The following is a 25,607-nucleotide window of genomic DNA, read 5'->3' on the forward strand; positions in this document are numbered from 1 at the left end:
ACGTACGGTCCCATTACTAAAAAGAGATACACAGCAATGTGAAATATTTGCAGAATCCTGCTCCCAGAGTTATTTTGTTCTGGCTAGAAAAAGAAATACCATTTAATAGCCCAGAAAAAAAACATAAATTCTACAGGCTTTTTCAAGACACAACATAGAGTAATGGTCACTTCAGGTATTTATTGAGCATTTACTATGTGCCAGAGACTGTTTTAGGCATATAGAAGATATATTCAATAATCTAGTTACACAAAATTTTTCTCTCAAAATGTTTCTAAGATGTTGCCAGAAAAAAAAATCAACTTCATAATAATGATTTATTGTCTGTTTCTTTTCACGTATTAAAAGCTTTAGCTGAATATACGCAAAAGCACTAAAGGGCTTTAGCAATGTTCTTTGTCTCTGTAATTGTTTGAACTATGCCAAATGTATAATTAAATACTGTAAACCACTGAATCATATAAAACTAAGCACATCTCACAAAATAAATACTAAGGAATAGTATTTTCCAGTTCAATGAACATTTATGGAGTGCCTAACATGGACCTCCTGTGTTAGGAACTGAAGGGATTATATTGAAGGGATGCAAAACATAGTTCCTACATTACTGTGCTCTTAATCTAGTCATGTGATGAGTCAAATCTACAAATGAGTGACTGTAGTGGTCAGACTAAAAAAGAGGGGCCAGTCAGTACACATTCATGAAATAATTAAATCCAAGGGCTTAACAGACGCAATGACCACAAGTAAGGCTTCAAGGAGAAAGCAGCATTTGGGGGGACTTGAAGGAAGCATATAAATTGGACAGAGGTGGGGAGTGGGGAGGCCATCCAATGGAAGGAATATTAGGAGCAAGGGAACAGGGTCTGAGGTGGAACCTAAGGCACATTTGCGGACAAGCATGTAATCCTGCTAGCTGAAATGTATGTAGAATGTTGCTTTTCATTTAGTTTCCGCCAGTACAACACAATCTTCAAACACTAAACATCTCTTGATTTTGCCTGCCCTTTCCCCTTCCTCTAGAGCCGCAGTTTGAGTTTCTTTTGGAAAACCACTCCCTTCCCCATCTCAGTTCATATGGTCTTGAAATGGCTAAATCCCACTTTCCCTAAAGCTAAGGAGGTAACCTAGATCTGCCCGATTCGTGTCCTCCACCCCCCAGCCAGAGTGATTGATTTGGAGATGGACATATAGTACAAGCCAGGCAATGATGCTCAGACCCAGAAATATTACTCAAATTATTTGGAAAGAAAAGCTATCTTCCCTCTAGGCCAACAGAATGCTAAAAGAAAAACCTGAAATATCTTTTTCTGGGAAATATGACCAGCCCAGCAGGGAAGAATAAAGCAGCCCAACCAGAAGCCCTTAAAGTCCATGGATGACAGACTTTGGACTTTCCTGGGCTCAGAAAATGGGCTCAGAGTCCCAACAGTATTTTTAGTGCCTCACTCTTAAACATTCCAGACAGCCAAGGATCACCAAAATTTTGAGGAATGCATTTAATGTGAGGCTAAAACAAAGAGTAAAAAGAAACCTGGAGGAAATATAAATTATACAGGGAGAAGAAAACTTTCTAGAAAATATCAGTAATATTTTAATAGAGATTAACAAAATAGAGTAAAATGGCTGAAATGGAAAAGACTGGCAATACCATGTGCTAGCAAGGATGCAGAGAAACTGGACCCTCATGCATTGCTGGTGGTGTAAATGGTTCAGCTATTTTGGAAAACAGTTTGGCAAATTTTGATAGAGTTAAGCATGTATTTATCATATGACTCAGCAATCCCACTCAGGTATTTACCCAAGACAAATGAAAACATATGTGCCCCATAAAGACTTGTTCATGAACGTTTATAGCAGCTTTATTTGTAATAGCCAAAAACTGGTGGGAGGGGGAGGAGGAGGCTAATTTTTATCAACCACAAGATGGATAAACAAACTGTGGTATCACAATACAATGGAATACTACTCAGCAGTAACAAGGAACAACTACATGATACATGCAATGTTGTGAATGTATCTCAAAAACGCACTAAGTGAAAGAGGTCTGAAGTAAAAGTCTACATATTGTATGCTTCCATTTATATGGCTTTCTGGAAAAGGCAAAACTATGGGGGCAGAAAGCAGATAAGTGGTTGCCAGAGGCTTGGGGAGGAGTTTGGCTACAAAGGGCCAAAAGGAACTTCTTGGAGTGATGGAAATTTTCTATATCGTGTGATAGTGGTTACTTGACTTCATATGTTTGTCAACCCTCATCAGACTATATCCCTACAATGAGTGAGTTTTACTGTATATAAATTACACCTCAGTAAATCTGACTTTTAAAGATATGGCATCCATGAAACATGACTAGGATGTTATTTTTTTTAAAAAGAATATTTGGAAAACAAAAGCAAAATGTTTGGGGATATTTGAAAAATGACAGTGGAACTTAAAAGCTTAATGGAAGGACTAGAAGATAAAGTTGAGGAAATATCCCAGAAAGTAGAACAAAATGAAGAGATGAAAAATTGAGAGATGAAGGGAAGAATAGGATAATTAAAGGATCAGTCCAACAGGGCCAATATCTAAACAATAGCCACTCTGGAAAGAAAGGAAATAGAAACAGAGGAAATCATCCAAGAAGTAATTCCAGAAAACTTCCAGCTAATGGCTATAAAGCAGTGGACAATGCCCTCAAACTTCTAAAGGAAACTAATATCCAACTTCAATTTCTATATTCAGACAAACGTCAATCAAGAGAGAGCACAGAAAAAAGATATTTTAGATATGCAGTGACAAAATATTTACCCACTTTCTCTCGCTGAACTAGAGAATGTGTTCCTCCAAAATATAGGAGTAAATAAAGAAAGTGGAAGAAAAAGGAACAAGGAAACAGGAAATTGAATATAAAAGAAGGGTAAAGAAAATTGCTACAATGGTGATAAGTGGAGACTCCAGGACAAGAGCAGAAACAACCAGGGCAGAGAGGGGCAGATCATCATAAAATGAAGTGAGAGAAGATTTAGACACCAGGGGAGAGTTTGGGGGCTAATAGCAGTAAATACATTTAACAAAAACTAAGCAAAGAGAAAACAAGATAATTACTTATTCCAAGGAAATCAAAAAGGTGTGCTACAAAGGAAATATAATTATAGTTTGTTGCATGGCTTAGTAGGGTTGTAATAATGTAAATACGGAATACTGATTTTACCAAGCTGACGATATAATTAATTTAGGGAAGTATGTTTGGATTTGGTGGGTGGAGAGGGTGAAAAAGAGCTACAATCTCACCTTCCATAGTATGAAGTCAGTAATCCTCACAGCTGAAAAATCAACAAGGAAATGTATATTCACGGTATTTAGTGATAAGGAGATAAATACTAAAAGAAATAGCTAAAATTGTTGAAAAAGGTTGACTCTGGGAAGTAGGAAATTAGGGGAAGGAAGGCATTGGAGGCAGATTTTTTAAATAATAAACTTTGAACTACTTGACTGTTAAAAATATAGCATCTTTAAAAATAAATAAATAAAACAATATTACTTTTTTAAAAAGTGGTGAGGAAATAAATGTTAATAGAAAATCAATGACCAAAAAACAAAAACAAAAAAAAAGAAAAGAAACCATGGCATGCACTACTGTGATCAAACAGTAAATAAATGAATGACTACTCTACCCACCCCACACTCTCACAGGCATAGCTTCAAACTCATTTGTTCAACTTTTGTTTTTATTCACAACCAAAGAGAGGAATTAGAGTCTTGAAGCTTTCCAGAACATTCCAAATATCTAAACATACAGATGTTGTGTGAATATCTATTAATGCAACTTTCCTCATAATCTCAGAAACCCATCATGTGTAGAGGTCTCCCCAACATTTCCTGCCCACTGATTTGTAGAAAACCATGAGCTTACCTCCATGCATTGCATCAACGCGGATCTTCAGTTGGCCTGGCCCAGTGAGCAAACTCTTGATGGCATTAAAGTCAAAGATGGTCCGAAGGAGGTTGAGATAGATATCCACTGGGTCCACTATCTCCACTAAAGACAGAGAAATGTCAGTGTCTGTACTCAGGAAAGATACTTGGAAGCATAAAACACAATCAGTACCCTAATAGCATGAAATTCTGATCACAATCACATCATAATCCCATACATTATGTGGGAAGTGAAGTGTCCATTTGTAGACAAAATTGCAAATCAAGGCACAATCAAGATGCTACAAACTTTTCAAATGATCAATAGGTGTAAATAATATCAAGATATAAATTCTTCTTTGCAAGTGAAAAATCAACCACAAGAATAAGATAGAAAGAAATGTGCCCTGTTACCCCTGCCTCCACATTCTTTCTGCCAACTCTGTCTCAAAACATGCACACATCTCAATGCTGAGAGGCATCCTGGCACATCCAGTTGCCTTTCCTGTGGGGGCTGGCCAAAGAATGACTCAGATGGTGTGAAACAAATCAAGGAGTGACCTCAGCAGTGACCCCTATTTTCCAAATGCCATTGTGCCTACCAGATCCTAGTGTGGAATTGGTGATGAAGGATATACTCCTGAGTTTGCATGAAATCTCTCTCATACCCAATCTAGTACCCAGTTTCCAGATGAATGCCAAATATTTAGAAATCCTTATTAAAGACAAATGCTCTCCAGTGTCTGGTATCACCAGTGACTAGGAATTCAAAACAAATCTTTTCCATTTATTTGACATTCAAAAAAACTAGATTACGACTAACATTACATTTTTCAAACTTGGCAATCAGTAACTAATTAACGCTCACAAAGTACTTCTGGAAATAGTAAATATTTGACTCCATAGGCACTAAAATTAGTTCAGGAGCCCAATTCATAATTAAATTTTGAAAATTTTTTTATATTGTTTTACAAAGTTTTCAAATACATACTACTTCAGAACCCTGAAATATTTAAACCTGCACTGAAGATAATAACAATCTACCTTTGATAATTTTCAGTAAATTTGGGTGTAATACTTAATGGATGAGATTTTAATATGTGATATAATATTATCCCTTCATCTGGTCAAATACACATCTAAAAATATTTCCTTACACTTAGATCAATGTAGTATGTGTATCCATTTAAATATAATGTCATTACTTTTTAAGGAACATGAATATAATAATAAAATAATTATCTTTTGACATGAGAGGGACATATTAATCTATAAAATAACCAAAAATGGATCCATATAAACTGTACACCTAAAAATGGTTAAAATGGTAAATGTTATGCCATGTAAATTATGTTGTGCATATTACATCACAATAAAAAAAATTAATCTGTAAAATAAAAAGTTATGTCCTGCATACTTTACAAGTTTTACTCACTCTACAATATAGGATAAGACTTATGGCAATTTCATTCTAGCTCTTCAATTATTGAACCACTCACCTAAATACATTTGCTCTTTAAAGCAGCTAACACATAGTACCAAACACAAATGTGAAAAACAAAGAAGCAAGGAGAAGTCATTGAAAATTGACAGTTCACATAAAACAGTTCATGCTCTTGATACTTTAAGGTAAAATGCCAAGGACTGATTTGTTTCCAATTAGCTCAAGCCTTGCTCAACACTTGGAACAACAAGAATACAGCACATAAATGGTCCTAAACAATTATCTCCAAATTCTTCTTAGGAGCCAGGAATCCCTTCATCCACCTCCTGGCATCAGTAGCATTTCAGAAAATTCATCCCACTAGCAATGTGGCTGCAGCAATGGTCATGAATCTAAAATCACCAAAGATTTGGGTCTCTTAGACAACTACAAAATTTGTGATGATATCATAAATAAATAAATAAACAAACAAACAAACATAAAGATAACTTCTTCCTGATGGTAATGCCAGATTTTTCTCAGACATCTTATAGCCCAGTCCTTCCAAACATATGTAATCGAGCATATTTAAATGATTTTGTTCAACATCACATATTCTCCCTGCCTTTAGCTCTCTGGCCATTCCATGCATGTGCACACACATATATGTGCATGCCTCCCACTGGACTAACAAAAGCAGGCACTAGTGCTTCTAGGGAGTGGCATGTAGCTTTCAATAAATTTCTGCTCATTAGCTAAGCAAATGATTGACTCCAGACTTTTCAAAAAAGATTTGGTAGCATTGGCCCAGTACTGTGTCCCTAAAATATCATGAGGCCATGAATCAGGTATTTTATCTTTTAAGTTAAGTTAAATTACTTATGACATAAGGATACCATCATAACACCTACTGTATTCAAGCTTATTAGGAGCACAAAAGAAGATGTGTTAGTTCTATTGCTACTTGTATATCTTCTAGGAAAAAGCAATAAGATAAAATTACGTGCCCATAAACAGTATTAATGTTGTTATATGGTTCAAAAATAATCTTTAAATAAAAAGTTATGCTCTGAGTACTTTAGAAGTTTTATTTACTCTACAATATAAGATAATATTTTTGCAAATTTTATACTTTAGTTCTTGAACCACTTATCTAAATACATTTGGTACTTATTGAATTCCTTTGTAAAATCTAATACAGGGTATGGTATACAGCAGATGATCAATACTAGCATCTTAAATTAAGGTGATCTGCATGGTTCTGGCTTGGAAAAGAAATTCCTACCTTCTATGGGAAATGTAATAACCCCATTGACTTGCTAGATCTCTTCTTAATTATCCGAGATATTCTAGCATCTTCACCTTAATTGTTTAGAAAGTCAATAAGTTTCAGCAATTCACAGCCTATTCTTCAAATGCTGTAATACAGTCAACCATAAAACTTTAACTATGTTGAAGATGATATAGAGTTTGGGAAGTGGTTTTTAAAGGTTTCCAGTTCTGAATACTATGACCATTGTCATTTCTCTCTGCATTGAATTCAGTTTCCACCTATTTATCAAGAGTCACCCCTGAGACTGATAATTCAACAATTTCTATGCATGCACTCCCCTGCAGAAACCAGTCACCCCCACACCTGGAGTTATTCTGACTTCTTCAAAATGTAATCTCTCTAGTACCTCTGAATGGTTTGAATTTGTTTTCAAGGTCAAACTCTTGTCTTCCAAGTCGAGACAGGTCGATTCGAAGATCAGGACATATGGCGTATTCCTCGATTGTTTTGCTGATCTGATAGATTTTGTCTGAGACGACATCTGGTGCTGGACCTAAAATTTGAAAAACACATTTTCAAAAAAGTCTCAGGAATTTCCATCAGAGAAATATTACCATCCTCTTCCACCAGGCAGGAGGAAGATTCGTTTGTTCTCTAAACAATGAACAAGGGTTCTGAATTCAATTAGCCTCAATATTTCTTAGGATGCATTCATCCACTAGGGGAAATGTGGTCAGCCTCACCTGTTCTAAGCAGATTAGTAACCCACATGTTTGTTTGTTTTAGTCCACTTCTAAGCAATGATACATCTTCTCTAAAAATAGTTTCACACCTGCCAGGGAGACCTGGTTATGTAATCAGCTTTATTCAGGATATGAGACACAAACAGAATATGCATTTGACAGAAGTGAGGGATTCCAGATTTAAACTGCAGCTTCCCAAGTGCACCTAGGAAAAGAAAATATGATTTCTACTCCCATCTCAGCTGCCTAGCTGAGATGTGAGATTAACAGGATAAATTAATTACTTTCCCCAACTCACAGTCTCTGGTCACTCCAAAGTTTTTTAAATGAAGCTTAACTAAAAATTTGATGCATTTTCTCAGAAGGCAAGTTGATAATTAAGAAGTAACAAATTTTAAATGAATTAAACATAAAACCAGTAATTGTTCTCCTTTCCATTTTCTTTTCTTTTTAATGTGTATCTCTTAATGCAAGCCACTTTAGGTATTTTTTGCAACAAGGTTGAGAAATATAAACAAATAGATTAAAAGATCTAAAATATAAATGATAGATAGATACTTTGTGTATGACTCTTACTTGCCAAGTATATTGTAACTTTCTACTAACCAGAAATTGTTTCTTGACTTTTTTTTTTATATTCCAATCTTTAGAGCCCACTCTCCAATACAATAGTCGCCAGCCATATTTGGTCTGTTGAGAACTTGAAATATGACTGTCATGTGCTCAAACTGACATGTGCTGTAATTGTGCACACCAAATGTTGAACACTTAGTAAAAAAAATGTAGTCGATCGCATTAATAATTTTTATATTGATAACATGTTGAAATGATAATATTTTGGATTATAGTGGGTTAAATCAAATGTTATTAATTTCACTTGTTTCTTTTTACTTTTTTTATGTGGCTACTAAAAATCTTTAAGTTATATATGTGACACAATATATTTCTATTGAGCAGCACTGCCTTAGAGTGTAGCACTCTTACTGTCTCCCAATAAATGCTCATAAAAAGGAACAGCAACAGCTTCATTCCAGTATGTGGGTGATAAGGCAGCCTAGTAGATTTTACCAACAACTGTTTTTTGTTGTTGTTGATGTTGTTTTTTTGTGACCGGTAAGGGGATCGCAACCCACACCGCGCTCAGCCAGTAAGTGCACCAGCCATCCCTATGTAGGATCTGAACCCGTGGCGGGAGCACTGCACTCTCCCGAGTGAGCCACAGGGTCGGCCCTTACCAACAATTGTTTTGTTGTATAGGAACAGAGAAGAACTTAAAGAAATAAACATTGCCCTTTTTATTCACTCCTTGTCACTTTTTACCTTTCACGAAATTTAATAAGTAGTCTTGTTTAGTTTTTGCATTTTTATACTTTCCAGATTAGAGAATGCTTGAATATCCCCCAATACCCTCTACACCCCAGGCACTATGTTCTTTGGCTGTGTCCATCATTTTTAAGAAGTTTCTCAGTTTTGATATCAAAACACACTGGTTTACAAAAGTAAAGCAAGTTCTAGCACACTAGGTACAAGGGTACTTCAAAAAGTTTATGGATCCTTGTACTGGCCAGACATCAAAAAAAATAATTAATTAATTTAAAAGATCATGGAAAGATTCATACCATCTTTCAGTTCTATTTTTCCACAAACTTTTTGAAGCACCTTGTAATTGTCCGTGCTGCCCCTCAACCATCCACATTGATGAACGTCAGAGTTCATCAACAACTTCCAAATTTTTTGATAATCTCCAAGTTCCTTGACATCTTCCACTCTAATGATCTTCCTCTTCATTTCCTTTAATCACTGTCTGGCACTGTGATACCTTAAATATTATTGTCTCTTGAAATGGTTCTTTCAAAAATATCAAATTTGAGTTTTCTCCACAAATTCCTCATCTTCCATCTACCTGACTCTGAGCCTGCTTCTCACTCGTAGACTGATACCTGTCACCACTCGATTGACACCAGGCCACCAGTCTAATTCTAGGTTCATTGGTCTCTTATTCTAACAGGATCCTGTGGTTCACCGTTTGAGCCATGCCTCGTGGGCACAAGAACACAAGCCAACATTCACTGAAACTTACATGTACCACATGTTACACTTTATATGGAAGGGAGTGCTCAACAAAGCAGATGAAGAATTATTACCCTCGTTTTCCAAATGGGGAAACTGAAATTGGAAGAGATGAAGAAGCTGAACCAAGGTCACATCACAGAGGCTGGATTTGAAACCTCACAGTCTAATGTCAACTTGGACACCCTTAACAACCACCAGCCCTCTTGATGCTCTGCAATGCCCAGAGAGCCGTTCCCCAATCTCAGGACACAGGTATCATATGTTCCCATAATTACCACTCCCAAACTCCCATGCATTGATGGAGGCAGTCACAAAATTGAAATCACGAGCTGGCTCCCCCTAAGGATGAGAGTGCTTTACTTCATCTTGGTCCTCATAACTTTTCAAGAATTCTCAACAAATTTCCCAGAGTACCTTTTATAAAGCATCTCCATTTATCCCAAGTCCTTTCTCTATTCTTGCCCCATTATCTTAGCAAAAAATCTTTCTTCATACTTTTTTTGGGCAGATATAGGCAAGTATTTCTTAAAAATTTTCATTCTATACCCCTCAGTGTTGCATCTTTGCCCATCTTTGCCTTCTTACTTGAAAGTTCTTCTCCTTTCCTGGAATCTAGGTTCTTAATTAGCTCCACAACTTGCTAATTGTGTGATACTGGTCAAATTTTTTAAACCGTTTTATTCCTCCGTGACTTCATCAGGTTGTTATGAGGAATAAATGGGGTGATGTGTGAAAAGTGATGAGCATGGTTCCAGCACATTGTAAGTATTCGAAAATCAGTACGTTTACCATTGTTTTCATTTCTCCTCACCACCAGCATCTTCTCCTCTACTTAAAAACATACTCAGAATGGCCCTGTCCTCTAAACATATTTAAAACGCAACAAAGCTCCAAATGTGTCCCATTTCCCTGGATGTGCCTACTAATTCTATCGACACGCAGTCTTTAATTCATTCGATAAGATGTACCTGCATGACTCATAATCAGAAGAGATGAATGCCTGCAACTTCAGAAGAAGAATGTTATGGTAAAACTTATTCTATTTTGAGCAGGAAGAAACCAACTGAATCTCTCTGTGCCATTACGAATGTTAATTTCATTAATGATGACAAGAGATGCAAACATGAAGAATTAATTAAATGTTAGAGGAAGGATTTTCAACATAGTTAACGGCTGAGTGATAAATTCAGTCCCTGCCACCCATTCAAGGTATGGCTGAGTAGGTCTCATAACCTCCTGTAATTTGGCCTATAAAATGGGTATATAAAAAGTTATAAGGTGGTATCTCTTAGTGATTTTAATTTGCATTTCCCTGATGATTAGTGATGTTGAGCACATCTTTCCATATATCTATTAGCCATTTTCATGTCTTCTTTGAAGAAATGTCTGTCCAGGTCCTTTGTCCATTTTTTAATCAGGTTCTTTGCTTTTCTGCAACAAATTTTAAGAGTTCTTTATAAATTTTGGATATTAACCTATTATCAGATATGCGGTTTGCAGATATTTTCCCCAGTCTGTAGGTTGCCTTTTCTTTTTGCTATTTCCTCTGCAGTGCAGAAGCTTTGTCATTTGACGTAGTCCCATTTATTTATTTTTGCTTTTGTAGCCTGAGATTTTGGTGTGATGTGAAAAAAAACATTGCCAAGGCCAATGTCAGGGAGCTTTTTTCCTATGTTCTCTTCTACAAGTTTTATGGTTTCAGGGCTTGCATTTAGATTTTTAAATCCATTTTGAATTGATTTTTGTGAATGATGTAACATAAGGGTCCTATTTTAATTTTTTGCATGTGGAAATCCAGTTTTCCCAGCACCATTTATTGAAGCAACTACACTTTCCCTATTATGTCCTCTTGTGTCCCTATCTGTCCCATATGGTATGTTTGAATTTATTTCTGGGCTACCTATTCTGTTCCATTGATATATGTTTCTGTTTTTATGCCAGTACCATACTGTTTTGATTACTACAGCTTTGTAATATCATTTTAAATTAGGATGTGTGATGCCTCCAACTTTGTTTTTCTTTCTCAGTATTACTTTGGTTATTCAGTTTTCTTTGTGATATCACACAAATCTGAGGACTTTTTTTTTCTATTTCTGTGAAAAATGTCACTGGAATTTCAAAAGGGATTGCATCAAATCTGTATATTTCTTTGGATGGTATGGTCATGTTAACAATATTAAATTTTCTGATCCATGAACATATGGTCATGATGTGTAATCTTTTTGATGTGTTGAATTCCACTTGCTAATATTTTATTGATAATTTTTGCATCAATGTTCACCGGGAACATGGCCTGTAGTTTTCTTTTCTTGCAGTATCTTTGTCTGGCATAGGTATCAAGGTGATGCTGGCCTCCTAAAATGTGTTTGGAAGAATTCCTCTAGCTTTTATTTTTTTGAAGAGTTAAAAAGTACTGGTAGTAATTCTTCTTAAAATGTATAGCAGAGTTCTGCCATGAAAATACCTGGTTTACGGCTCATCTATGTTGGAAGGTTTTTAATTTCACCTTTAATCTCTATATTTGTTATTGGTTTCTTCAAGCTTTCTATTTCTTTCTGATTCAATCTCAGTAGGTTATATTTTTCTAGGAATTTATTCATTTCCTCTAGGTTATTCAATTTTTTGGCATAAAATCTTAAAGATTTCAAGAAGAAGATTGAAATCATATCTTGTATTGTTTCCAACCACAACAGTATAAAACTAGAAATCAATAACAGGAGGAATCTTGGAAAATTTACAAATATGTGTAAATTAAACAGTGTGCATCTGAACAACCAAAGGGTCAAAAAGAAATCAAAGGGAAATTTTAAAATATATTGAGATAAATCATAATAGAAACCCAACACATCAAAACCTATGGAATGCAGCAAAAGCAGTTCTAACAGGGAAGTTTATAGCAATAAATGCCTATGTTAAAAAAGAAGAAAGATTCCAATAAATAACCTAACATTATGACCAAAGGACCTAGACAAAAAAGAACAAATGAAACCCAAATTTACAGAAGGAAGGAAATAATAAAGATCAGAACAGAAATAAATCAAATAGAGAACAGAAAAACCATAGAAAAAAATCAATAAAGCCAAGAGTTTAAGAAATAAAATTGACAAACCCCTAGCTAGATTAGGATAAAAAAAAGAAGAAGGAAGAATCAAATAAGTAAAATCAGAAACAAAGGTGGAAACATTACAACAAATGACTCAGAAATGAAAAGGATCATAAGGGACTATTACAAATTAATCAGTAATTCATTGCTGTTATGAATTATTTCTTGTCTCAGGCAAAACAGTGCATTCCAAAGAGAAAGTTGATTATCTCCTGCCATTTTACTAATTGTTTTCTGATTGTTTTATACTTCTTTTGTTTCTCTCTTGTTATCTACATTTGGTAATTTTCTGATGTGTTAAGCTTTGATTCTTTTTTTTTTCTCATTTGTGTACCTGTAGTTTTCTGCTCTATGGTTACCATGTTGTTGTTTTTAACACTCAACATGAATGAAGTTTCTTGTTTGGATAATGTGCAAAATGACTGCAAGGACAGAGAAACGATAAACTTTCCCTTCAGAATGCATTGTTTTGCCTTGGACCAGGAATAATTCATAATGGTAACTGTCATCAGTTAAAATTTAGCTCCTGCCCACACACATGCAGACTCAGTGTTCTAGGTTAAAAGAGATTTAAGAGACTTAACCAAATACATGGTTCTGGGATGCATCCTGGTTTGAATAAAACACCTACAAATATCATTTTGGGGATCACTGGTAAAATTCAACTACGTATTAGGTTTCTGATGGTTAGAGAATTAGTAGTTATTTTTGTTTGGTGTTTTACGTAGTTATGCAGGAATGTGCCTTTCTTTTTAAGAGATGCATACATTATTTTGTATTTTATGTATGAAATGTATCCATGATGCAGTTTGCCTTTAAATTCTTCAGGGAAAAAAAAAAAGATAAGCAAAATGGAAAAACAAGGTAATGGATACATGGTGCCCATTTGTTATTCTCCCTACTTTATGTTCAATTTTTTAAAGAAATTCACCCCTATACACATATCCCATCCACCACTAGGACCTCCAAACTGTAAATTTCTGTAAATATAAGAGAAAGTGAAGTAATTCTGTGCCGTTCGATGACAGAAAGTGAACACTGTTAGAAAGAGAGAGTCCAGGTCTTAGGCTACAAATCATTTGTCTGACCCTGAGCAATCATGTGACCCTCAGCAGTAATTCAGTCTCTCAGGACTTCAATTTGTTCATCTGCAAGATGAGGGGAATGGTCTACATGACCTTCAGAGTATGTTTCAACTTTAAGATCCAGAGTCCTTCCATATCAGATAAGCATCAACTCTTCAACTGCGTCACTGTGCTGAGGGGTACAGCAGATCGGGAGACCAGCTAAATGGGCTCAAGAGCCTTTGATGCCACCTCTTTGTCCTATCCCCTTGGGCACCTTGCTAGATTTTTCTGAGCTATTTCCTCTCAGCCTTTCTTGTCTACCACTGGAGGGTCATTGTAAGACTATGTTAATCCCAAAGGAAAGAAATCATGATTATTAAGGCATAATCTGAACCACATACCTCCATTGGCAACATTAAACTTGACTCCAAACTCTCCCCCTGGTCCTCCGGGGCAGTGGCTGGCTGTGAGGATGATTCCACCTGCTGCCTTGATCTTTCTGATAATGCAGGAAACCGCAGGTGTCGACAATATGCCATTCTGTCCAATAATCAGTCTTCCAATCTAGACCATCCAGAAAAAAAAAAAAAATCCAGTTGCATGGGATTGAAGGTATTTCAACAGGAAAGTGCCTCAGGCTCCACTAACATACAGTCAGTCACTCACAAAAGGAATTGAGTGGGCTTTGGGTTAAGGAGAGGAAGAGGGGGTGAGCTCTGGCATTGCCTTTCCTGCCCAATGTCTCCAAGACCATTTGGGGCATCCATATTGAGTAGTTAGTTATTAACCTGTAAATATGATATGCCTTATAGATCTTCAGTTGTTTAAACACCTGCTTTTGATGACCAAAGAGTTAGTTTGACACACACAAGAAGCTCTGGGGTTTTTTTCTTTTTAATTTTTTTTTTTCTTAATTGGCCCATGGTAATTGTATATATTTATGGAGTAAAATATGATAATTCTTTGTTTGGTACTGACTCAAAGTATGCCCACAAACATGCTTGAAATTACAAGAAAAAAGAAATAGAGTGCTTCTGTGCTTGCCCTGCTTTCTCTGCCTCTGAACAAGCTCACACAGCAAGGAGACCTGATTTACTGCAACCGCATTATCAGCTGGCATATTTTAACTGTATTCTTCAGGAATGACTGCTCTCCTGAAGGCAGAAATTCTATTTCTGCTGCTAAGTGACAGCATGTGCTGGGGACATTGGAGAAATTATATAGTCATGCTAAATGGAGATCTGGAGGTCATTCATGGGTGTTGCCACACTCTTTCCATAGATACAAAACTGAGTTTTTTGAAAGTCTGCTCTATGGCCCTGAAGAGCATTATTCGCTATACTTCGTTTTAAAATAAGTTTCAATCTCACCCAATCCAGTGGTGCTCAAATGTTTCTACCAATCAGAATCACTTAGGAAGCTTTTAAATATCCCAGTACTTAGACTGCATCCCAGACTAATTATATTGCAGTCTCTGGGGGGTGAGATATAGTTAGTAGTAGTTTTTAAAGCTCCACAAGTGATTACAATGTTCAGCCAAGCTTCGTGATCAAACCCCCTCGTAACTCAAAGAACCAGCAGCTTGACAGAAATACAGATGCTCAAGGCCCACCCAAAACCTACCAAATAAAAATCTGTATTTTAACAAGATCCCTTCCTCTCTTCTCAGATAATTCATTTGAGGAATGCTAATGCAACCCACAGCCAAGGAAATATATATATATTATATGCTAGAATTTTCTGAATTACGCATATTACCACTTAACATTTTCTACATTATTTGTTTATCTTCCCACTATATATAAGCCCCAAAACTGTTTTTTTTTTTTTTTTGACTGCTATATCCCAAGACCCTAGAACAAACCTGGCATGTAGTGAGTGCGTGATAAATATTTGCTGGGCTAATTAATGAGAAAAGATAAATGAATAATGAATGGCTGCTCTGTGAAAAACAGTTTGAAGAGGAACAAGAGCAGAAGGAGGAAGATCAGATGGGAGGTCATCAGAGTTGAGTGTTCATAGTGCCTTGGACTAGGCTACAGGCAGTACAAATGAAGAGAAGTTATTCAATTTGAGATGTTTTTGGAAGAAGAATGAACATAACATGCAGGTGGAATGAAATATGGAATAGAGGCACTACGGTAGCCAGCCTCCCAAATGGCTCCCAGTGGTCCCTGCCTCTTAGCATTTGTGCCTTTGTGCAGTCCCCTCCCACATGGAATAGTTCAGATCTGGGTGATCAGTGTAATGTTACAGAAGTGATAGTGTGTAGCTTCCAAGGGGAAGTCATAAATCACACTGATTCTTCCACCTTGCTCTCTTGGACTATCATTCTGGGAAAAGCCAGCCACCATGTCATAAAGACACTCAAGGAGCCCTGTGTAGAGTCCCATGTAGAGAGGAACCAGGGCCTCCCCCAGCAGCCAGCACCAACTTGCCAGCCACAGAGTGAGCCATCCTGCTATGGATGCTCCAGGCACTGCCAAGCCTTCATATGACAAAACCCCAGCCAGCATTTGACTGTGACCTCATGAGAATCCCCTAGCCAGAACAACCCATCTCCTGTCTCCAAGAAATAATATGGATGTGTTGCTGTTTTAAGCCATTAATTTTTGTGGTAATTTCTTACACAGTAATAAATAACTAATACAGGAGCAGTGAGAAAAGGAGTCAAGAATAACTCCTGGCTTTCTACCTTTAATAGCTTTATGGATAGTAGTGCCATTTATCAAGACAGGAAACACAAAAGACAATAATTACACTCAGTTATTAGCCAGAGCCATGATCAATTATTTTCCATATGCTCTTGTTAAAATTTATGTAGTCATTCAACTCATTTTATTGAGTACCTACCATGGAACAGGCAATATAGAAGGCCCTGCAGATTTAGCAATGAATACAATTTGGTCACTTGCCTTAAGTAGTAAGTTTGGAGAGTCAAGAATCTGAAAAATATTTGTAACTTTTATTTATAATTTTGTATCATTCCAGTTTTTCAGAATTACTCTTAAAGAAATGATCTTTAAAAGGGGAAAAGTATATATATGTAGATATTTTCTGCAGTGATATTTATTAAAAAAAAAGATTTAAAAACAATCTTTATAAATGTCTAATAATAAAAAACCTGTTAAATAAAGTGTGGTGTATCAACTTATGGCATATTAATTAAGCCATTTAAAGGGAAAATTGTGAAGACTGTATTGCTGTGGCAGACTTGGTGAGCTGTCCACAAGAATTTATGATCCCCCTTTCAAAGCATAGCCTCATTGCTAAGGGGTAGCTGCCTAGCCAGGGGCTACATTTCCCAGTCTGCTCTCACATCTGCGTGTGGCCACAGGATGCATTTTGACAATGGGTGATAAACTAAGGTGAGAATGGAAACAGAAATAAAGTTTGTTCCTTCTGGGCTGAGGATATGAGGAAGGAGGTAATTTCTTTGCTACACTATTTATTTTTTCTTCCATAGGCTGGATACAGGTGACCACATGGCTCTAGGAGATGCCAGAGCCACAGATGGGAGAAACCTGGGTCCCTGTCTGACTGGATTGACAAGAGCCTTTGCCCACCAGGATCATCTACATTGGGCTATTACCTGAGTGAAAAATAATTTCCTATTGTTTTTAAAACAATAAAAAGGCTTACATTTCAGGTTTATTTGCTATGACAACCTGCCTTTTATTAAGTGATAGGGAAAGGAACATAGATAATGCTTTAATGCTAAATTAAAAATGTAGAATACGGAATTATTATTATGCTGTTACAACAATGTAAAATTATGTGCACTTTGGGGTCAAGGACTTAGAAAAAATACAGAAAATAATTTGTACAATGTATTTGTTAAGTAGAGGAGATTATAGATAAATGTATCTTATTAAGTTTCAATTATGTCTTCTTTTGAAAAGGTAATGTACACTCTGTTTAAGAAGTTTAAATTGAGTAATTACACTCCAGTAAAATTTCAACCTGAAATGTTTTAGTTATAATTGTAGGATTAATAGAAGTTTAAATTATAGATATCTGGAAACTTTACCTATATGAGACCTACTCATGAATGCATCAATACCAGAAAAAATGAGGTAGTGCTGGAAACTGTCTATAATGCTAGCTGAGGGGCATCTAAGGGGTGACAGTACTGGGGAAGATGCTGGAGAGTGAGTGACAGGGCTTCCAAGACATGGAAAATCATAAAAATATTTTTGTCCCATGTGAATGCCTGTCAAAAGGTGACCTCAGCAGAGGAAGATTTTAATAATCAAGTGGATAGGATGACCCATTCTGTGGCTACCAGTCAGTCTGTTTCTCTGACCACTCCTGTCATTGTCCAACGGGCTCATGAGCAAAGTGGCCATGAGGGAGGAAGGTTATGCATGGGCTCAGCAACACGGACTTCCACTCACCGAGGCTGACCTGGCTATGGCCACTGCTGAGTGCACAATCTGCCAGGAGCAGAGACCAACCAGAGTCCCCATATAGCACCACTACCTGGGGTGGTCAGCCAGCTGCCTGGCAACCAGTTGATTAATTTGGACCACTTCCATCATGGAAAAGGCAACACCTTGTATTAACTAGAATAGACACACAGAAGAGGAGCCACACACAGAGGAGAAGGGCATGTGAAGACAGAGGCAGAGATTGGCGTGACGCAGCCACAAGCCCAGGAAGCTGAGGAATGCTGACCGCCACCAGAAGCTAGAAGAGACATGGCATGGATTCCCCCTGGAGCATGTAGGGAGTGTGGCCCTGCCAACACCTTGATTTTGACCTGTGGCCTCCGGAACTGTGAGAGAATAAATTTCTGTTGTCTTAAGCCACCGATTGGTGGTAATTTGTTACAAGAGCCCTAGGAAATTAACACAAAATTTGTAAACTAATAAAATGTCTGTGTGTTTCCTAAGGCTGCTGTAACACATTGCCATAAACTTGGTGGCTAAAACAATAGAAATATATCCTAGTTCTGCAGGCCAGAAATACAAAACTGAGGTGTTAGCAGAGCCACGCCTCCTCTGAAGGGTCCAGAAGATCTTCCCTTGCCTCTTTCAGTGGCTGGTGGCTCCCCACATTTCTGAGCTTGTGGCCACATCACTCCAATCTCTGCCTCGTCTTCATATCACTTCTTCCTCTATGTGTCTGTGTCTCCTCTTCTGTTAAGCTCCCTCTCCCAATTAGCCCAAGACAAATGTCATCAGAAAAAGTATGGCTTTCAAGATCTAGTAATAGATTAAAGAAATATAATTTTTGGAGGCCCGGTCATATAAAGAAAAAACAATTAAAATTTAAAGGCCTAGATATGAATCTTGACTCTACCCCTGACATAGGGTGAATTATTTAACTTCTCTGAGGCTCAGTGTCTTTATCTGCCAAGCTGAGAGGGTACAGGGTTGTGAAAATTCACTTGAGATGAGATTATATAAAGAAAAGCTCTTCGTAAAGGTAATAAACATGACACAGATTATGCTATTATCTTCCCAAATCCCACACTTCCCTCCAACATTTAGAATTCATCTTTTAGATAGCAGATTATCCCTTAACCTAACATTTTACTTTCTGGAAAAGTCCTAGAAATACTACCCACCGTCAGTGTAGCAGACTACTACCTTGCAAGGAAAAGATGGTCTACTTACGTAATTGATGCTGTGGATTGAACGTTGCCCTAAAACTCACTGAAGCTTGATCCCCACTGTAACAGTGTTAAGAGGGTGGGAAAACAGACCATGGCAGTGTTGAAAGGGGGGCCTTTAAGAGGTGACTGGATTATGAGGACCACGCTCTCGCGAATGGATTAATCCGTTCATGGAGTAATGGGTTAATGGTTTAGCGGGTTGGGGAGCAGCGCTCGTTGCTTTATAAGGACAGCAAGTGAACACATTAAAGAGCTCTTGCCATACTTGCCATGTGACTGCCTGTGTCACCACAGGACACTGTAGAGAGCCCCATCCAGTAGAAGGCAGATGTGTCACCTGGACCATGGACTTCCCAGTCTCTGTACTGTAGGAAATTAATTTTGTTTCTTTATAAATTACCCAGTCTCAGGTATTCTGTTATAAGCAGCAGAAAATGGATTAGTACAATTGGCTTTGGTTTAGTTTATGGCATTGAAACTGGCAACATCTGACTTTTATTCCTGGGTGAAGCCCAGATTGCAGCCAGGGGAAGGCCCAGCTGTGGCATTCTGCTGCCCCCTTGCTGGACCTCCTGCACCATAGGGTCTGGCTTTGGCTGGAGGAAGGGCAACCCCACCTGGCCCTACAGAAAGTGAACTCACCTGGATGGATTGTATTGCAACTAAGGAATATTTCCTTCAGTTCCCACTTGGAAGGAAGGACAGGTGCACCCTGGTCATAGGAGGTGCACAGATACAGATCCCAGGATCCATGGGTAGTTATATGAAGACAATCACACAGGCCCCTGCACACACAGGTGAGGCACATGCTTCCCCAAACACTCAGATGGATAGGCAAGCACGGCATGAACTTGTTGCTTCCTGATCATGACTTCTAAATGCTGGGGGGAAGGGGTGCATGGTAGGGAGCAGGGCACAGTCACCATGATCTCCCACATGCAGTTAATCATGACCTCGCTGTGTCTATCCTTCTAACGGAATGCCAATGCCTCCCATCTACCTTTAAACCTCACATAAATTATGCAACTGATTTCCTCCACCCACACAGCAGGCACTGAGGGAACCAGGAGACCAGTGTCCTCAGAAAGAGCATCTTCTTACACAAAAGCATTCTCCCCGGCATTTCTATTCCTCTACATCATGTGCCACATACAACTAATTTTTTTAATGGTTTTATTTCTAAAGTCTCCTTTTTTCCAGGAAGTTAACAACTACTCTTCTAAATTAGATTTAGTATGAGTTCAGTTTCTAATTAGCTCAAATTAAAGTCCTAGAGAGCAGAGATGTACAATTTAAACCCTCAGGCTAAAAATCTCAGAGTGGAGGCAGAATTTTGATTCTAAATGAGTTTTCCACAGTAACATAACACTAATGAAAGCAGGATTGTTTTCACATGTGAGCTCTTAAATAAGACTAACCCTTTATAATTCCTTTTAAAAGGAAATTATAAGGAAAAGAAAAAGGAAGTGTGACATTCTTCAATATCCGCTGCTCACTGTGTCATTTCCCTGTAATTCCCAAAGTGAATCAGAGAAAGTGAAGAGAGCAATAAACAGAAACTTCCTTGATGGTTCACAGAGAATGTTCTACAGGACTGTACAGCCACCATGTCCATTCACAAAGTGCTGTCAAGAGCCATATGCACAAAAATGCCTGCATCCTGTATTCTCAGTACACACACACACACTCACACACTCACACTCACACACACACACACACACAAAGGAAGCCCAGGGCCAAGCTGCCATGGGTTGCAGGGCTTCAATATTTCAGTTCCTGCTGTCACAGAGGAGCGCCAGCCCTTAAGTAGTGCTACACATGGGTAAGCAAGATATGGCCTAGTGGAATTTCGAGAAATAACAAACTCGAGGCATGGATGTGGTTATCCAAACATCAAGGGACTTCTCCATTTGCACATGGATATTTGTGCAGTCATATGCTCTGTTAGATGGAGACCAGATGTGAGCAACAGAACTCATCCTCAACTTCCTGCACTCCTGGATGTCTTTACACACTCAGGGGCTGGTGGGAGGGATAAGAGTTCATTAGAAGCAAACCAACATGAATTCACATCCAACTCCTAATGTCTAAACAAGTGCAGAAAAGTCACAGACATCTAGAAGTTTGGCCCAAGTTCTGTTCTTCAATCAGTCCACCCAGTCCTCAAGATTTCATTGAGAAGATCAGGAAATTTAATTTTCCCAGCTGCAAAATGGTAATGGTAAAAATTGCAAGTTCTTTCCTTCCTGGTAACTAGATAATTCAATGCTTGGAAAATGCTCTGAAATCTTTACCTTAAGGTATAGGGCCTGACTCAATAAAACAAGAAAGGGCCGCACTTACTGCCATTTTACTGGGTAATCACCCCAACTGGATACCGAGATAAGGACTGCAAATGTCCAAATGCATCTACTTGGGTGAAGAAAGTAGAGTTGAGTGACCAGTGACAAGTTGAGATTTTGGTGTCCAATGGAAAAGAATGTAAAAACTGATTTTGCCACCTACTGCCTATGTGACTTTGGGCAAGATCCTGAATTCTTCAGTATCTCAGTTTTGTTATCTAAAATACATAAAAGATCACATGATAAAAGTTGAAAGGAAGAAACATAGCCAAGCTCCAGTTCACAGTGTCTGGCATCCAATTAACTCTCAATACATTTCACTTACCTTCCTTGCTGGTGTCATTTACTAGTAATTGAATGAATTGTTGTTGTTGTTGTCATCGTTGCCTTACTAACTTGGAATGTTTTTCGAATCACAAAAAATATATGTTTATTTTTTCTTTTCTTGAACATTTACGATGTACACATAAGGAAGAAAATACACATCATCTGTAATCCTATCACCTAAAAATGACCACTGACTAGTATTTGTTTGTAGCCTTTGTCTGTCCTGTTTTTTAATCTCTGTTTCACTTGTATATGTATATGTTTTTACAAAAGAGATTGTTGTGTAGCCTACATCATTCACCTAATATGAGGTCTTCAAAAATTGGTGGAGAATGCCTATTATGAAAAAGTATTGCAAAATTTTTTTGCACCCAAATAAACTCATACTAAGTTGCTATAACATGTCTGAACAGGATCTAGTTTGAGGCACTTAGAAAGATAAAACATCAGTTTGAAAATAATCCCTATCATAGCAACATAAATTCTGCTAAAATTGAAACAAGAACAAAGACCCAATTTTTGGTGACGCTTGGGTGGAAGAATGGTATAATCATTGATGCTTTATGAAAGTTTATGAGGACAATGCCCCAAAGAAATCAGTAGTTGACAAACGCATAACCCATTTTAAGAAGGGACAACATGATGTTGATGATGAAGCTCACAGCAGCAGACCACTCATGTCAATTGGTCAGGAAATTAATCTTGTTTGTGCCTTAATTGAAGAGGACTGACAATTAACAGCAGAAACAGCAGCCAACACCGTAGACATCTCCATTGGTTCAGCTTACACAATTACGATTGAAAAATTAGAGTTGAACGAACTTTCCACTTGATGGGTACCAAAACTGTTGCACCCAGATCAGCTGCAGACAACAGCAGAGCTTTCAATGGAAATTTTGAACTAGTGGGATCAAGATCCTGAACCATTTCTTAGAAGAACTGTAACAGGAGATGCAACATGGCTTTACTAGTTATGATCCTGAAGAAAAAGCACAAAGAAAGCCATGCAACCAAGAGGTAGAAGTGGTCCAGTCAAAGCAAAAGCAGACCAGTCAAGAGCAAAGGTCATGGCAACAGTTTTTTGGGATGCTCAAGGCATTTTGCTTGTTGACTTTCTGGAAGGCTAAAAAATAATAACATTTGCTTATTATGAGAGTGTTCTGAGAAAGTTAAGCAAAGCTTTAGCAGAGAATGCCCAGGAAAGCTTCACCACAGAGTCCTCCACCACGATAATGCTCTTGCTCATTCTTCTCATCAGACAAGATCAATTTTGTGAGAGTTTCAATGGAAAATCATTAATTTGGCTCCTTCTGACTTCTTCTGGTTGCCTAATCTTAAAAAGTCTTTAAAGGGGATCCATTTTTCTTCAGTTAATAATATAAGAAAGACTGCATTGACATGATTAAATTCTCAAGACACTCAGTTCTTTAGGGATGGATTAAATGGCTGGTGTTATCTCTTACAAAAGTGTCTTAACTTTCATAGAGCTTATGCTGAGAAACAAAGTTTATAGTTTTTATTGTTATCTTTTAATTCCATTTTTCCTCAAACATTTTGAAGTCCCCTCATATATCTAGCTCTTCCCTAAAGTCTTTCTCTCTATGTCACTGAATATTGTTCTACAACATGATTTTAATAGCTGTATAGTTTTTCATTAATAGTATGTACTATTGTTTATTGGTCAATATAAATCTCACCTCAAATTGTTTATATATAAAACTAAAAAATGTTTGAGGACTAAACCTACACTGTTGTATAAATGAAACTGGATGTAATTTGCCAATAATTAAGCAGCAATCGGTTGTAACATGTTTACATACTATAATGTCTTTCTTTTTAAAGCATAAATCTGATCACTAAGAAGCTGCTGAAGTTCATGGTAGGAAGTGACAGGCACACATCTTCATCCTTGTCCTGGCCTGGATCTCTTTCTTTCATTGTCCACATCTATGCATGTAACTGGCACTGCCCCCTGGTACATACCAGGCTGGTCTGCTAACTTACCAAGGTCATTCAGCTCACTGCTCAAAGCTGTCCTTGCAAGCTAGATTCCTGCCTGCAATAGTCAGACTTACACTGCTTATATTTCTTCCTCTTGGTCCATCCAATTTCAATATAAGTTCTATGTATTGTCACAGAAACATAGGTCATTTGGAAATATTTAGTTCTATGTAGTCTTCAAACATTTCTAATTTGGGACTCTTTTCTATCCTCTTCTTAAATATATCCAGAGAAGAAGATGTAGTTGGGTCAGGGCAAGGGGGCAGGGGAGGAGGGCTGTGCCCACATGCACATACATATGCTCCTTGATATATGTTGTGGTTTGAATGACTGTCCCTCTAAAGCTCATGTGGGAGCTTGATTCCCAATGTGGCAGTGTTGAAAGGTGGGGTCTTCGAGAGGTGATTGAATTATGAGGATTAAGCTCTCATGAATGAATTAATCCATTCATGAAGTAATGTTTTAGTGGTTTAATGGATTATCAGGGAGTGTCTCTGGTGGCTTTATAGGGAGAGCAAGTGAGCACATTAACTAGTGCTCTCACCCAGCCCTCATTATTTGATACCCTGCATTGCTACAAGAAGACCTTCACCAGATGTGATACCCGGACCTTACACTTCCCAGCCTCCAAACTGGAATATAAATTTCATTTTTCTTACAAATTACCCAGTTTCAGGTATTATGTCATAAGCAACAGAAAATGGACTAATACAATAAACTATCTAAATGCTTAATAATACTTTCCATCTGGCACCTTTATAGGTAGACAGAAATTGTATATGTATATGTAGAATATATATTCTTTATATAAATAAATATATATATATATCCCAAAACAAAAATAACTCAGTCTCTTTAGAGCTATGTGTTTTCTCTGTGTAGTTGACACAGTCAATTAAAATACATTTATATGGATTATTAAATAAATTCCATCAGACCAGTTTCTGTCTGGTTAGGAGATAGTAATTTCCCATTTGCTAAGTCCCCCCACCCCTTATATTATGTTCCAGTGAACTAAAGACCTCTGGCAATCACAGATTTACAACTCAGCAAGATTAAACAATTTACTATTATTTATGACAGCCAACCTGGGACTTCTGTATTATATTCCACATTAGCATCTGTCACTTTACATTTGGGAGATCCTGTCCAAAAAAAGATTATGCCTCCTAACCAAACATTCAGCAGGACTGCAGGAACAGGCCCCTTGACATACATCCTGCCAAAATACTTTAAAGCGTCGCGAGCTGGCGCAGCTGTGCATTTTCAGACTACTCAGCAGATTAGCATGGAGTCTCTTAGCCTCTGCTTGGTCTGTTTCTCTCAGTAATCTCTCACATGGCCCAGTCAGTCCATTAAGTCTGAAAATCCTCATGAAATGAGCAGATTAAGATTTGGCCTCAGTAGGGGACAGTGGGGCAAGCATGGCAGGGATTGGAGTTGATCTTAACACAGCGTGAACCTCAAAAAGGTATAAGATGGAAAAGCATGGAATTGCTCCAGCTCATTCTTAACAGGATAACACACAGATCACACCGAAAAGCCCTTTATGTTGAGCTAAAGTGTGTGCCAGAGCAGCCGCTGCCACCTTTCGTAATGTGGTAGAGTGTGTGTATATGTGTGATTTTGTGTACATGACTGTGACTGTGTGCACACACACATGCCTGTTTCCTGGGAAGGGTGGGGAATCATGGCTTCAGAAGTCACCACCCCAGCCTTAGCCAGTAGCATGGAGGAA

General features: G+C 37.7%; 1 protein-coding gene across 2 annotated transcripts in view; it reads right to left on the reverse strand.

Moving 5' to 3' along the window:
- The window catches only part of PGM5 (phosphoglucomutase 5), a 179,717-nt gene that overhangs the window by 144,659 nt on the left and 9,451 nt on the right, over positions 1 to 25,607 (reverse strand). Inside the window, exons 2-6 of one of the 2 annotated variants that reach the window (XM_063080437.1) lie at positions 19,469 to 19,564; positions 13,981 to 14,143; positions 7,000 to 7,146; positions 3,896 to 4,021; positions 1 to 16 (exon numbers count right to left, since the gene is read on the reverse strand). The exon at positions 1 to 16 is cut by the window's left edge and continues 175 nt beyond it. In XM_063080437.1, the coding sequence (XP_062936507.1) occupies positions 1 to 16; positions 3,896 to 4,021; positions 7,000 to 7,146; positions 13,981 to 14,143; positions 19,469 to 19,564 (548 nt within the window). The remainder of the gene's footprint in view (positions 17 to 3,895; positions 4,022 to 6,999; positions 7,147 to 13,980; positions 14,144 to 19,468; positions 19,565 to 25,607) is intronic. The other variant, XM_063080438.1, reaches the window with a different exon arrangement.

This window comes from Cynocephalus volans, chromosome 16 (genome assembly GCF_027409185.1).
Source record: "Cynocephalus volans isolate mCynVol1 chromosome 16, mCynVol1.pri, whole genome shotgun sequence".
In the NCBI taxonomy this organism is placed as follows: Eukaryota; Metazoa; Chordata; class Mammalia; order Dermoptera; family Cynocephalidae; genus Cynocephalus; species Cynocephalus volans.